General features: G+C 48.6%; 1 protein-coding gene across 3 annotated transcripts in view; it reads left to right on the forward strand.

Moving 5' to 3' along the window:
• The first annotated feature begins 13,692 nt into the window (after window positions 1-13,692).
• The window catches only part of KSR1 (kinase suppressor of ras 1), a 53,755-nt gene continuing 53,338 nt past the window's right edge, over window positions 13,693-14,109 (forward strand). For all 3 annotated transcript variants that reach the window (XM_027698737.1, XM_027698739.1, XM_027698738.1), the window contains exon 1: window positions 13,693-13,932. In XM_027698737.1, coding sequence (XP_027554538.1) covers window positions 13,708-13,932 — 225 coding nt within the window. In that variant the 5' untranslated portion in view covers window positions 13,693-13,707. The remainder of the gene's footprint in view (window positions 13,933-14,109) is intronic.

Consider the following 14,109-nt stretch of genomic DNA (forward strand, 5'->3'; position numbering starts at 1 on the left):
ACACTTTCCTTCCTGACTTCCCTGGGTCCTGAAAGGCTTTGAACATTCATGTCTAAAGGTAAGGTTAGGGCTTGCCTACCAGGACCTCTGAAAAGTTCTACAAATAGGAGGAATCGTGATAAATGACTCCTAATTAAATCATCAACTTGCTCCAAAACCTTATGAAAGAGACAGTTAGGCAAGTTCTATCAGCCCCAGTTTACAAGATCAAAGATTACCTGCTTCATCCCCACCACTGCACCCACCACCAAGGGAACACCTGATGTATTGGTGTATCTTCTGTTGCCTGCAAGGTTTTGACTTGATTCATCAGGAGATTGGTGTTTCCTGAGAAGTGTGTAAAGAAAATGGATCTTCCAGAAGGGTGGTGTTATGGGAGGCTGAGGTGACAGACTGCCCAGGCAGTGTTCTCCCTCCTTCACATGGCTTAGACAGCATTTCTCATCTCTCCAAAATTATGAAAAAAACTGGCTGTCTCAACGCATCTGTAACAGCTGCTTCATCCTACAAAACAGATATCCTGGGGGAAAAAAACCCAAAACCTATCAGGTATTTACTATTTCTGCAGCTCCTGGTATTCTCACTACTTGTTGAGGTAACCACCTCAATCCACACACCTTTGAAGCACCTCTTAAGAAGAAAGGGTTAAATACAAACACCCTGTGCAGCAGATGTGCATTGATGACTTTGCTCAGTGTTATCCCTCTCCATTATTCACAAGCTCCCACCAGCCTGCTCTCAGCAGGGATGCCTTATGTGGGATTAAAGGAAGCAAGGAAACAAGAACCAAAGTCAGGTTTCCCTGGCAGCACAGTTTATGTGCCTTCCCAATGTGCTGCTTCATCTGTCTCACATAATAGCAATAGCCCCTGCAGAAGAGAAAAATAAATCACGCCTTAATTAAGCACTTTCAGGCTGCTTTTCTTGTGTCTCCAGTGAGGGAAGGCTGTGTCATTCCAACTGCATCCATTTAGGAAAAACCCCAGGTACACCCAGAGCCTTAGACCCTTGGGAATGTTCCGTCAGGCAGACAAGCCCCTGACACACCCAGCACACTGCAGTCCATGGGGGCATTTCTCACTTGCTCAAGGTGCAGACAAACCTCTCTGTTCCTTTCTCAGCTCAGCTGTTAATGCATAACTTTACTTTTCCTTCCCCTCTGTAAGTCCCAGTTGCTTCTCTGGGAGCAAAGCTACTCTGTTAGGATTGTGCTGACTGCAAGGGCCTGGATAACTTGATTGAGGAAACAAGCCAACTCCAAACAAAGTGTTTCTTTTGGGAAGAATATTGATGAGAACCTTTCTTTGGTGTCTCATCAGTAATGAGTTCATGCTACAACCCTGGTACTTCCATCATAAGATTATTTTCCCCAATCAGGTAGGGATTTAAGTATCACTAATATCTCTACCCTTCTATGACATTTGCCTGGAAGAAACAAATACTTTCTTAGGGAGTCAGACAAGCTGCCTTGCTGTAGCCAGTGTTTTCCTGCAGACAGGCAGCACAGCGTGTGGCACAGAACTCCCTGTGGCACAGAACTCCTCTGTGTGGCACAGAACTCCATGTGGCACAGAACTCAGCGTGGCACAGAACTCCATGTGGCACAGAATTCAGTGTAGCACAGAACTCCGTGTGGCACAGAACTCCTCTGTGTGGCACAGAACTCCCTGTGGCACAGAACTCCGTGTGCCCCTGCTCCCACCCGCCTGCCTCAGCACCCAGGCAGTCTGCTTTGGATGGGAATGTCTGTGGAATGACTAATGGAATCAGAAGCCAATCTGGACTGGTCCCCCTGCACATCACTGCGTGGAAAAAGGAGCGCAGCACGTCTGGCCTGCGAAGAGCTGGGTTGGAATGCTTTGACCACATCACAGTAACAACACTTAACAAGGCTCAGTGTCTCCTGTCAGAGGCTATTCCAGCCTTCCCTCCCTGCTGCACTGAGCAGAGCAGCCGGTTTGTTTTCCCAGCACAAGCTGACCTTCTGTGCAGTCAATCCCCAGAGCACATTGTGTGAGCAGAGGGAGTTCCCAGCCCTGGGTTCTGCAGTGCTGGGAGATGCCGAGGGCACCGCTCCTGTGCAGATTGCCTGGCTGGGAACCCCACAGACACTGAACGGGCAGGGCTGGGGGGGGAATTCTCTGCAGACTGTGTCTGCTGGGCACAGAGCTGTAGGCAAAACCCCCCAGCTCTGGGGCACGGGGCAGAGGGAGAGCTGGGAGCAGAAAGGCACCGGCAGCCCCGGTTCTGCTCTTTGCCAGATGGGCCAAGGCTGATAAGCAGAGCTGGGAAAATTTCTGTAACAAACTTTGTGACGGGGAAACTTTCCCAGTTTGAAGGGTATGGAGGGGTCAGAGTGTAGAGGGACTACAGGGAGCGTTAGCTGGGCTAAAATTCCCACCTCACAGCACAGGTGAACAGCACATGCTGTTTTGAACACATCTAGGACTGCCAACAACTGCTGAAATTCTACAGATATATAATTTGTTAACAGAAATGCAGAACTGAAAAGGACCATATGGGTTCTTTCACAGCTTGAACACCTACATAAAATTATTAGCGACTCCAACATCCTGATTATCCCTCACGGAAACACTTGAATGCTTGTGGTTCTGATATTTCAGATTTCCTATTTTAAATGTGAATCGTGTGAGGTAGATTAAGTTGTTTAGGGTTTGAGGGGAGATGTTTCGTTTCATGTTTTGGTAAAAGACAGGCAGTACAACTGAACAAGGCTTTTGAACTTGGAGGAGTTTGCAAATCTCAGAGATGGTGCAGAACCACCAGGTGGAAACTGAAAAGGGGTCCATGGGTGGAGAGGAGCTGCAGACGTTCTGTCAAAAAGCTCTGACCACAGTCCCCTCAAAGAAGAAGCCCTTAGATCCAGTATTCTAAGCTCTGACTTCAATTAGCTCAATGAATATGTGGAGTAACTCCACTAAACCAATGAACTGATGTTTAATTATGTGCACTATAACGGGCAAAATCTGACCTTTTGAAAAGGATGGTGGGAAGCACAGATGTGGATCACATCTAACCTTTTCATCTTCTAAGTTTAAATCCTAAGTGCTCTCTCTGGTTTAAACAGATATGCCACACAGAGGACACATTCTCGTCTCTGGTTCATGGGGGAGGCAGACAGATGAGATGATTTGCCCATGGCTATACTTTCTGAAAGAGCCAGGAACTGAACCAGACTGGTCCAGCCTCACTGTCTCAGCCACGGGGTCATCATTCCCTTCCTTGAAATGGTTTCCAAAATCATGATTACACTGATGGGAAGCCAAAGCAGTGGAAACATACTCCCCATAAAACCCAAGGTACAGTTACGGGCCCTTTCCTTGCACTGCCTAAATACATTTTCAGAATAATTCCCTTAGTTCTTCAGAGCACAAAGATTTATTCTGACTTGGAGACAGATTTACCAAGGTGAATCTGCTGTTTTTGAAAGCTGTTTTCAATTTTTATTCAACAGGACTTTCCCATGGGAAAGATACACCACATGCTGCTTTGAGTCAACATCTCCTTTCCCTACAGCTACAGTTTTATTCACAGGGAAGAGAAGGATTGATCTGAGCAAAGGAAAACTTATTGAATGGTGAAAACATGAGCACCTGAGACGTGAGAGACACCGTACCAATCCATGGGTTCCTCAGTCCAGGCAGCTGCCCTATTTCAATCCTTGTACTCGGCCACTTTCCCCTCATGGCTTAGAGTTTATGCTTTGGGTTATCCAGTTGTATCAGGAAATGATACAGGAGGAAGGGCTGCAGCAAATATGTGCATTAGTGTGATGTAAGGGACCAGAAACAGCAGCAGCTGGCAACTCAGAACCTCTTGTGGCGCTTGGAAACACATTGGCTACAAAAAGAATTGAGAATAAAACCAAGGAAGGAAGCAGGAGAGGTGTGCAGATGGCTGTTGTAGGACTGGTGTCAGAAACAAAATTCCTCCCTGGTTTTTCAGATAGTTTTGCAAAGAGGATGTGCTGGTATCACTTCCTGACACTGGGGGGTTGTTATCGGTGCCTGTGATGAGAGGCAGCATTCCAGAGAGGGAAAGGTCTGTGCAAACTGATTGTCATCCCCAAGCACAGACAAATCCAGCTTTCCAACTGCTTCTTCATGGTGATCAAGCTAAGGCTGAAAGTCCTCCCTCCTCCTTCAGATTGGTGTCCAAGGTCCCACAGGACACACCACATAGAAAACAGGGAAAAGCTTTATTTTCTTAAGACGATTCTTTTCTATGTTTTTTTTTACAAGTTTTTGCCTTCAGAGAGATTTGTCTCTCCCTTGTTCATATGCTCAGAAAATGGAGTGGCACCAATTTCAGGACCCGCAGTTCGAATTCCTGACTTCTCAGTCAGCAGCTGTGAATCATCTGCTGTTTAGTGATAAACAGGTCATTCAGCCCTGTGGCTCCAGCTCAGAACCTGACCACGAGCTGACTGAAGGGAAGCTTCTCCCCTGGTTTGAACTGGACCTGCACAGCTTCTTACAGACACACCGAAAGATCAGTGCCCTAAGGAGGTCTGAAGCCTTCTGCCTTAGCTTTTTCAACTCAGTCTTTTAAAATCAGATACTAACTGGACTTCAATGTAAACGTGTCTGTCATATTGACTGCTGCAGCACTAAAGTATGGATATGGACTTCAAATTAATTCTGTGCTTATGCAACATCCTGAACACAACCACTTTGCTGAGCTGAGACCTCTGATCAAGCACTCTGGTCTTGTCAGGCAATATTCCCCCTCAGAACCAAAGGACCTACATCCCGTGCACAGCAGGAGCAGCAGCCAGGGCCAACTGCCTCTTCCTCAGCTGCTGAATTCTCTGGTTTTGCAGTGAGAGCAGAGGTAAAACATGCAAGCTGCTGGCTCAGGGAACACTAAGCTCAAGCATGAGGGAAAGTGGTAAGGATTTACTTTGTTCTTTCCTGTACATTTGTCTGCCACGAATGCAAAGGGTTTCCTATTTGGTGCTGTGGGGTGAGAGCCAGAATCTCCAGAACTTTGGCTCAGCTCCTGCCAGCATTCATGTTCTCTTATCTTGCTTCCGGTGCAAACTATTTCCAGAGATGGTGTTATTGAGAAAGTCGAGGACTGGGATGGAAACTGAGGAGGAAGAGTGAGCAGAAACCCAAAAGCCTGAACTCAAGGGCTGACAAGAACTGGCCAAGACCATTCTCTCCCCAGACACTCTCAGCAAGATCAGAGGGTGTGTTTGTGCAGAACTGGGGCAGTGGAGCCCTCCCACACTGGCAGAAACAGGGCAGTGAGACAGGCTGTGCTTTCTAGCACTTTCTGTCTAAGGAGATTTCTGGAAAAGCAGAGCAATGCCTCCCACCCCAGGGGTCTGCAGGAGCCCCAGCAGCAGGCTGGGTTCTCTCCTGCTGGGAAGCAGGCAGTGGGGCAGGATTGTTTAATATTTATAAACACCATCAAATGAAGACTCCTGGTACAAACCTCCAGTGACTGTCCACACCCTCATGGGATGGGAGCATCATTCTGTGAACATGAACAGGACCTCACTGGCATCTCTTTGTGCCACCACAGCCAAGAAAACAAAAAACGTGCAACTCTCAAGGCCTCACAAATCAAAACACAAATCTCCTTTATGTCACAAATTTGACCTACAAGTCATCACAGAATAAAAGGGATAGTTCTTTTCTTTGTCTCTGACAGAGCTAAGACAGCAGATTCTTCCTGCTGCTTTTGTTTTCACTTTAGTCTGACTTGCCCTCTCCCTCCAGGCTTTGTTTTAAAAAAATGTAATGGTTCAGTGGATGCTCTGTCACAGTTTCTCTGTGCCCTTCAATATTTTCCTCTTAAACTTCAATCTCAATCCATTGGCTACCTTGAGACCTGACCCAGTTTCACACAGCATGGCACACAGAACCCTTGTTCCCCGGGCCTGACACTGCCTTGAACAGAGCCCTGCACACAGCTTGTCTTGCAGCTGTGCTCTCTGGAATACACAGTGAAAGGAAGGGGTTAAGTTTTTTAGCCAGTTCTGAAAAATTGGGTGCCACTGTGAGGCAGAATTAAAATAAGAACAAATTCAGACTGCAGTTCTTTAGGATACACAGCATTTTCTACAGATCTCCCTTTGCATCTTCCCTTCAAAATCCCACTCTGTCTTTAACACATATTGTAAGTATTACACTGTTCTATAGAATTCTCATTAAGCATAATTAAGTAACGCCATGAAATCTAGTAGATCAGAAACCAAGATTCTCCCTTTAAATATGTTTATCTCCTAAACAACTTAGGACTACAGTCATCACTGTGAACAAAGAGAAACTGCCGGCCCCTAATCAGCGCACAGCAGGGATGGGTCATGGACACATTTATCTTTCTTCTCACAAGCCTCCCCTGGATAAAGGAAATGCCCTAATACTCAAGGCATCTTGGACACCAGATGGCTGATTATTAGACATTTTATGAAGAGGAAGGAAGTAAAGAGAAACAGTCTGAATTTTCATGGTACTGTACGGACAGGGGAAAGGAAGACAGAACGAGGACCTAATCCAAAACTTACTCGCTGGGAAGACACTGATTTCAAAGGAGTTTGAATCAGAAGGAACAAAAGATCTGTGTCTGCTTTTCCTTCTGCAAATTAATTCTCAACTCGTCAAGAGCTAAAATGATTGATAGTTGAATAAAATGTCCTTTCTATTATCACCACTCTAATGACTTACTGCTGAGACATTTTTTTTGCAGAGGACAGGTTTGAGTTTCTAAATATTCTGCATAATGTTGCAAGTTTTCTTTAGACTATAATAGCTCCTCCCAGGTTCCACCACACAGAGGGACACAGCTACGTCAGACGTGCAAATGGATCTTGGGGAGAACGCGGATATTGGATCCAGTGGCCTTTGTGGTCCTGCTCCTCCCATGGGAAGAGATGTGGATCATCCAGCAGGCCCAGCTGATCCCAGCACAGCCTTCTTGCTGGGTATGTAATGAGAGACACAATGTACTGCTTGAGAAGTTGCTGTGGTCACCCCACTTGGGAGGCTCTGCACACACAGATGTGGAGGAAGGGTTGCAGAACTGGAAAGGAGGCCTCCCACAACACAGGATGAGAGCTGGTGCTAAAATCTCTCTCCACACAGAGTCAGGAAAAGTTGCTTTGTTGTTTTTTTTTTCCCTTTTGCCAGAAAAACTGGCATTGAGTCAGAACTTTGCTGACAGAAGCACAGCACGCAGGGCTGGGAGGGGTTTGTTCTCATTTTGCTAATCACCATAACTGCAGTGCCAAAGGCCCGGGAGCAGGACAAGCCTCACACAGGGCGTGCACAGCAGAGTCTGCACTGGGGGCCTCTCCAGGGCCTGTCACATCACACATGGATCCCAGCACGGGACAATGGCAGCAGGTGATTAACCCATCCAGCTCCTTTCCCTTCATTGGAACACCCAGAAAGGGCTCAGGGCAATGGAGCTAATAGCCATGTGCAGTCCCAGCTCCAGGAACATAATGATGGACCTGGAGCCTTTTCTCACCCAGATGAAAGAGGGGCTGTTGTGCTGCAGTTCAGAGCAGTGCTAATGACAAACACAACTAAAACCTTCAGCCTGTTTCAGACTCAGGCCTGTAATCTCCTTATGCAATACACTTGACAAAGCTCTCTTGTGGAATATAAGCCTGCTTTTCCCACCACAGCATATACTCCTTCCCTGCCAGACTATGGGCTACTGGACTTGATTTCTTTAATTATTGATTTATTATTTTTACTCTGGTAGCATTTAACCAACTAAACTAGGTATTTTGCTGCAGATAAAACAAACATGAACAAGCTCTGCTTGCAGGGATGTGCGTGTCTGAGGGGAAGAGCAGCAGCTCACCTGCCGCAGTGTTCTGACAGGTAAAGCTGCCTAATTATTTTTTATTATCCCCGTGTTGTTCTATAAACCAAATATTTGTCTTTTTGCCTCACACACATATCTAATGCCAATATACAAACTGCACAAGGGGATTATGCCAGCGTGAGTCAATCTAGGGTGTGTTTATCCTTGGAGAGACATAAGCCTCTGTTTCTAAAGGCGGGTGTTTCTTATCCCTGTTAGACCTACGAATATCTTTAGCCAACAAAATTTGTCACTTTTCAGTGTTGGCTCATCTGCTGCAAGAACAAACCCCGCGGGCTGGCCGGCCTCCAAGGGGGGTGGGGGCTGAGGCCTCTGGGACTGTCATTACTGACTATTTACATTACAGCAGAGTTTAGAGGCTTCTAGCTGAGATTCAGGCGTTGCCGTGCAAGCAGAGAGTAAAAGACACTTCCTGCCTCAAACAGTTTTTAGTCTAAACAGAAGAGACTGGTGATAAATAGCAGACAAAAAGGCAGCACAATTGCAACACAGCTAATGCTAAAGAAAGACCGTAAACCCCCTGAGACTTCTCTAAAAATAAATGTTGAGTTTTCTATTTGTTTCATGGCTACAATTTGTGTGTTCAGGCTCCCTTAAAGACAGAAAGTTTCTGGGTGCTGTAACAGCTGCAATTCTTGCTTACTCACGTGACTGCAGGAGGTGAGGTCTCACAAGATGAACAGATCCCTCCAATCCTGCTCCTCTCGGGCCCATCTCAAAGCTCCTCTCTGCTGCAGGGGAAGTGAGCAGGCTGGTGGGGCTCAGCTGCCAGCTGGGGTTAAACCACGACACCTGTCCAGAGAAACACTCAGTGTAACTGCACAGCAGTTTCTCCTGTGGTCCCCTTGGGGGGCAGGAACTGTTTCTCTCAGATTGCCCAAGCTGTTTTCCCCACCCATGAAAATGATTTTTAAGAACAAGAGCAGTGTTTAATTTTCACATCTCTCTCTCCATTATGCTCAGCAGACATTGTTTCCTGTATCTATCCCTGTCTCATTGGGACCCACCACTCCCAAAGCTGTGGATTTGCTGCTCCATCCCTTGCGTTTGACCTTTAACTGGCAGAAGAGTCCTGGGTTAAACTCCTGGGTTACATTCTCTGATGACAGGTGATACAAAAGAAGGCAAAAAATAATCAGGCAGAAAGGACTGGGTGTTTCACCTGTCCAAGGTGGCCTCTACTGTAATTTGTGCATAAGTGTCACCACATGGGCAGCTGAGCAGGAAAGAGTCCGTGGAAGAAGTGGACCTACAATTAAATTTTTCTTACAGTTGCAGGTCCAATCTCAAACTGGTACGAACTGCTTTGGCTCAGTTGCAGGCAATGGAGATTAATTTAAACTAGAGAAAACGGTGAGGATTTGTCCCCTGATCACCACCTCATCATCTTCACTTTCTCAGCATATCCTAACAAGAATATCCAGCAGCATGTCTAAAAATAGGACTTTAGTTTCTCAACTTCCCAGCAGACGAGCATGCCAGAGCTACTGTGTATTCCTGTGCTGTGCTGGGGAGAGGAATACTCTATGGCTGTGTAGGAGGAAGCCTTTGAGGGGAAAATCACCCATAATAAAGGCCTCTTTTATCTGAAACACCTAACATTTCAGCTCTTCAAATCCCAACACTGCGCTTTTTTAAAACAGGTTTCTATTATGTGTTAAACACATCAAATAGAGTAATTCAGTCTCATCATCTAAATTCAGTGTTGTGATAGCTGAATGAAATTGGGGCAAGCTAGCTAAAAAGGTAATAGAGGCTTTTCATAAAGGCAGCATGTGAAATGCAGGAGTGCTTTTTCTCTCTTCAGGAATAAAAAAAAAGAAAAAGGTTTTTACTTTTCCCCAGTGAGCTTATGTTACAGAGTCAAAGACCATTGCTGGCCTACAGGGCAGGACTTTCAAAGGTGATTAGCAAGGTTAGGGCTTTACTGGGGTAGCTAGCAAAGGAAAATTCTTGTCCCAGAGAACCTGATCTGTGTGGGCAAGAGATATGGGAGGCAGTGGGGAAGAGAAATCCTCTCAGATCTTAGGCCAGTGGTTTAAGCAGGGACTTAACAGTTTTCTCTGATCCAGTACAGGCATTCCACATTTTATCATTGTTTTCAAAACTATTGCTGTTTTTTGATATGCAAAAAAGGCCACTGTACAGTTCACATTGGAATGAAGTTCACAATGTGTGTATGGTTCCCTCCATTCAAGAACAAAGTGGTTTCCTCTACAGAATGCAGTTCTTATGTCCACCCCAATACACCATACATTAAAGGAAAAGTCCTAACAAGTGCATCAATAAATGTATAAACTACAGCATGAAAATGTCACTTTCTGAAATCTTTGGGCAAAACAGCTCATTCAGTGTGCTCATATGGTCCTTCCAGCATGGCCCAGACACAGTATTTCTCTTTTCAAAACCTCCAATATAGCAGTGCTTTTACTCCCTTTCCTTACAGACAGAGAGCTGTAGTTCCAGACAAATTATCAAGATGGTACACCAAGTTTGTGGTGAAACAGCAACCTGAATTGAGTTGCCAATTGATATACTTGTCCTCCATTTCTTTCTGTGTCTTTGTTTCAAGGCCAAGGCTGTCAAAAAATCTCAACAGGATCAACACAGTAGAATTTTAAATTGCACAAGATGCTGGGAATGCTGTTCAGTAGGCACAAATGCTAATGCACTTGCAATCATTTTTCTCTCCCAATTCTGAGCTGCATTCTCCAGTACACACACTCAATACAGACTTCACATGAAACACAGTGTGTTTAAGGAATTAAGCAGAGACTCCAACATAGATGTGTGTGACAGCTCAATAGAATCTGTGTCCCATCATTAGAACAGGATATGGGGATGCTCTGTCACAGCAGGTTTCGTGGGTCTGGAAAAACGGACACACTCCCTGTGAAATCCTGCAAGCCTCATCCATGAAATCACAGAAATGATGCTCCTCCCCACCCTGTTTTCCCAGATGTCTGCACCTGGCAGTTCAGCATTGCCCCTGTTCCATGGGCATCCTGGTGCCACAGGCTGTGGGACACCCACGGCTGCAGTCTTGGGTTAACAGCTCTGGGTTCACAAGGAAGGCTCAGAGAATTGGGATTGTTCAGCCTGGAGAGAGAAGCTTTGGGGTGACCTAACTGTGCTTTGCAGTACCTGATGGAGCCCACAAGAAAGATGGAGAGGGACTTTGAACAAGGGCCTGGAGTGACAGGACAAGGAGAAATGGCTTCAAACTGACAGGGAGCAGGCTTAGATTGGATATTAGGAAGAAATTCTTTACTGTGAGGGTGGTGAGGCCCTGGCACAGGTTGCCCAGAGCAGCTGTGGCTGCCCCATCCCTGGAAGTGTCCAAGGCCAGGCTGGACAGAGCTTGGAGCAACCTGGGCTAGTGGAAGGTGTCCCTGCCCATGGCAGGGGTGTGGAAGTAGATGATCTTTAAGGTCCTTTCCAACCCAAGCCATTCCTTGGTTCTGTGACTCCACGAACTGCTGTGTATCTGTGTGTGCTGCTCTGCCTGCTCTTTCCGGGCTTGGAGCTGTGACCCAACAGGAGCAGCTGGGACCCACTGCCCCGGGGCCTGGCTCTGCAGAGGAGCACTCAGAGAGCCCCGGCTCTCCCGTGCCAGCCCCGCCACCTGCGAGGATGCTGAGCAGGGCCAGGGACACACAGGCACTGTTTAGTCAGCACATTTTTCCCTGCAGGCCCAAGGGCAGCCCTGTGTGCCGGCCCTGGAATGCTGCCCAGGGATGGCAGCCGGGTAATGAGGCCGGCACTCCCAGCACACAAACACTGCAGGGAATGCCAAGTATCTTGTGATGCACGGCCCACAATTTTCCTAGTTTGCTTTCTTAGGCAACGCACTCGGTTTCTTGTCTATCAGCAAATGGATGTTCTCAGGTGGGCATGTAGAGAATTCCTACAAGAATAATATCCTGTTAATAATATTCTCCAGTTCCACAGTCGCCTGTATTTGAAGATTTCAACCTGTCAGGATTCTACAAACTAAAATTTGTTAAACTTCCAATGCACTTGAGAGGAGAAGGGGTAGATAGACTTTTCCACAAGGTCGGAAATATGGAGGTAATAAGCAAAGTAAGTTACTTTCCCAAAACCACAGAACTCATCAGATGGCAAACTAATTAAACCCTAATCCAGCAAAGCCCTTAGTGCGTATGAACTTTACAGCATGTGAATAATGACAATGAAATCAAATACTTAACCTGACCTACATTCTTAAGAAAATTACTAAACAGCATATGCCACACTACTTGATGCAAATCCACACAAACTAATGCAGATATCAGTATCCATCTAACCATGAGAAAAACATCTCAGTGTCAGCTGCTGTGCCCTGCTCCACTGCCTCATGTCCTAAATTCATACGGTTTCTCTTTTTATTTTTTTGCAAAAACCCTCCCTTCTGTATTGCCACATGTGGCTCAAATGTCATTTTGTCTTTTAAAACCTGGTGTCAGTTTAGTCCAAATTAAGGAGGCTGTCTTCTTCTGTCAGCAAGGTACAACTGAACTGCCTTTCTGGATCCCTCATGTCAGATGAACAGTCCTAATTCTTCTAATAATTGGGAGATGAGTGGTTCCTGCACTGACATCTCAGCTCTTTCCATCAGACAGGCCGGGTATGCAACCAAATGTAATGGAGTCACCTGGACTGTTTTTCTCATGTCTCCTTTGTGGAACCTGAAACCACAATGATTCCACAAGGCCACCATAAAGTTCCCTCCCTACTCATGATAAGGATTAACTACTGCACTCAAATGTTTATATTTGCTAAAATATGTTCATAATAATACCTGCCTCATGTACTAAACCTGCACTTGTTCTTTACTAAGTAAACGTTTATGTCAAATAAAAGATGTATCTGATCAATGTATAGAATTTTTGTGAAAGGCTATTTTAGGAAAGCTCTCTATAGCCTTATGAAGTGCCTCGTTTATAGCCAGCAGTGGCTGTGCCGGTGTAATGTCACAGATGCCAGCGGTGCCAGTGCCCCGCACACACGGACTGCACCGACTGTGCCACGGCCACCACAGACACCCAGCCCAGCCGTGGGAAGGTGCTGAACACACTCAGTGCCATTCGGATGCCATCAGCAACCTCCGGACCTTCAGGTCCTCGCGGCCTTTAGAGCCTCGGACCCACCGATGGGTTCCTCTCCCCACGCTGTGCCTGAGAACCAGGGGCTCGGCCGGGCCCTCACCCCGCCGGGCCGCCCCCTCTGCCCCGGCCGGGCCCTCACCCCGCCGGGCCGGACCCTCTGCCCCGGCCCTCCGCCCCTCAGGGACCCGCGCGGGCCAGGGGCGAGCTACGAGCCCTGACATACCCGTGAGAGAGCGGGGAGACGCTGAGCTGGGCGCTGAGGAGCCGAAACGAGCGGTGAGGGGCTGAGGTGGGCGACGAGGGGCAGAGGGAGATGCTGAGGGAGATGCTGAGGGGAGCGCTGAGGGGCTGGGGCGAGCGGTGAAGGCTGACGAGCTCTGAGGTCACTGAGGGGCTGCGGCGGGGGCCGAGCGGGCACCGAGGGGCTGAGGCGGGCACCGAGGGGCTCAAGCGGGCACCGAGGGGCTGCGGCGGGCACCGAGGGGCTGCGGCGGGCACCGAGGGACTCAGGCGGGCACCGAGGGGCTGAGGCGGGGGCGGAGCGGGCGCGCCCGCGGCCCCGGCGGCCGCGCATGTACCGCGCGGTGATTGCCCGGCGAGAGCGGCGGGGCGGGCCCGGCCGCCTCCCACCTCCCTCCCTCCCTCCCTCCCTCCCTCCGTCCGTCCCTCCCGCCGCTCCCCCGCCGCCGCCGCAGCCTCGCCTGCCTGCCGGCCTCCCTGATGCCGAGGGATGGATAGAGCGGCTGCCCTGCGAGCCGCCGGCATGCTGGAGAGGAAGGAGCGGGGCGGCGGCGAGGCGGCGGGGCCGCGGGCATTGCCGGCCGTGCGGAGCACGCTGCAGCAGTGCGGGCTGCTGCAGGACCTCATCGACATCTCGCTCTCCAACCTGCGCGGGCTCCGCACCAAGTGCGCCGCGTCCAACGACCTCACGCAGCAGGAGATCCGCACGCTGGAGGTACGGGCCGGGCGGGCGGAGCGGGGCCGCGCTTGTCCCCGCACGGCCGGGGGGGCCGCGGCCGGGCCCTGCCCCTCCCGCCGCCCTGTCCCCGCAGCGCCGGGGCCGCGCCAGCGCCTTCCCCCGCGGGGCGAGGGCTGCCGGCGGCGGGGAGGGAGGGCGGGACGCCCCCGCAGC

Source organism: Neopelma chrysocephalum, unplaced genomic scaffold (assembly GCF_003984885.1).
Source record: "Neopelma chrysocephalum unplaced genomic scaffold, ASM398488v2 Primary Assembly neopelma1_132, whole genome shotgun sequence".
In the NCBI taxonomy this organism is placed as follows: domain Eukaryota; kingdom Metazoa; phylum Chordata; class Aves; order Passeriformes; family Pipridae; genus Neopelma; species Neopelma chrysocephalum.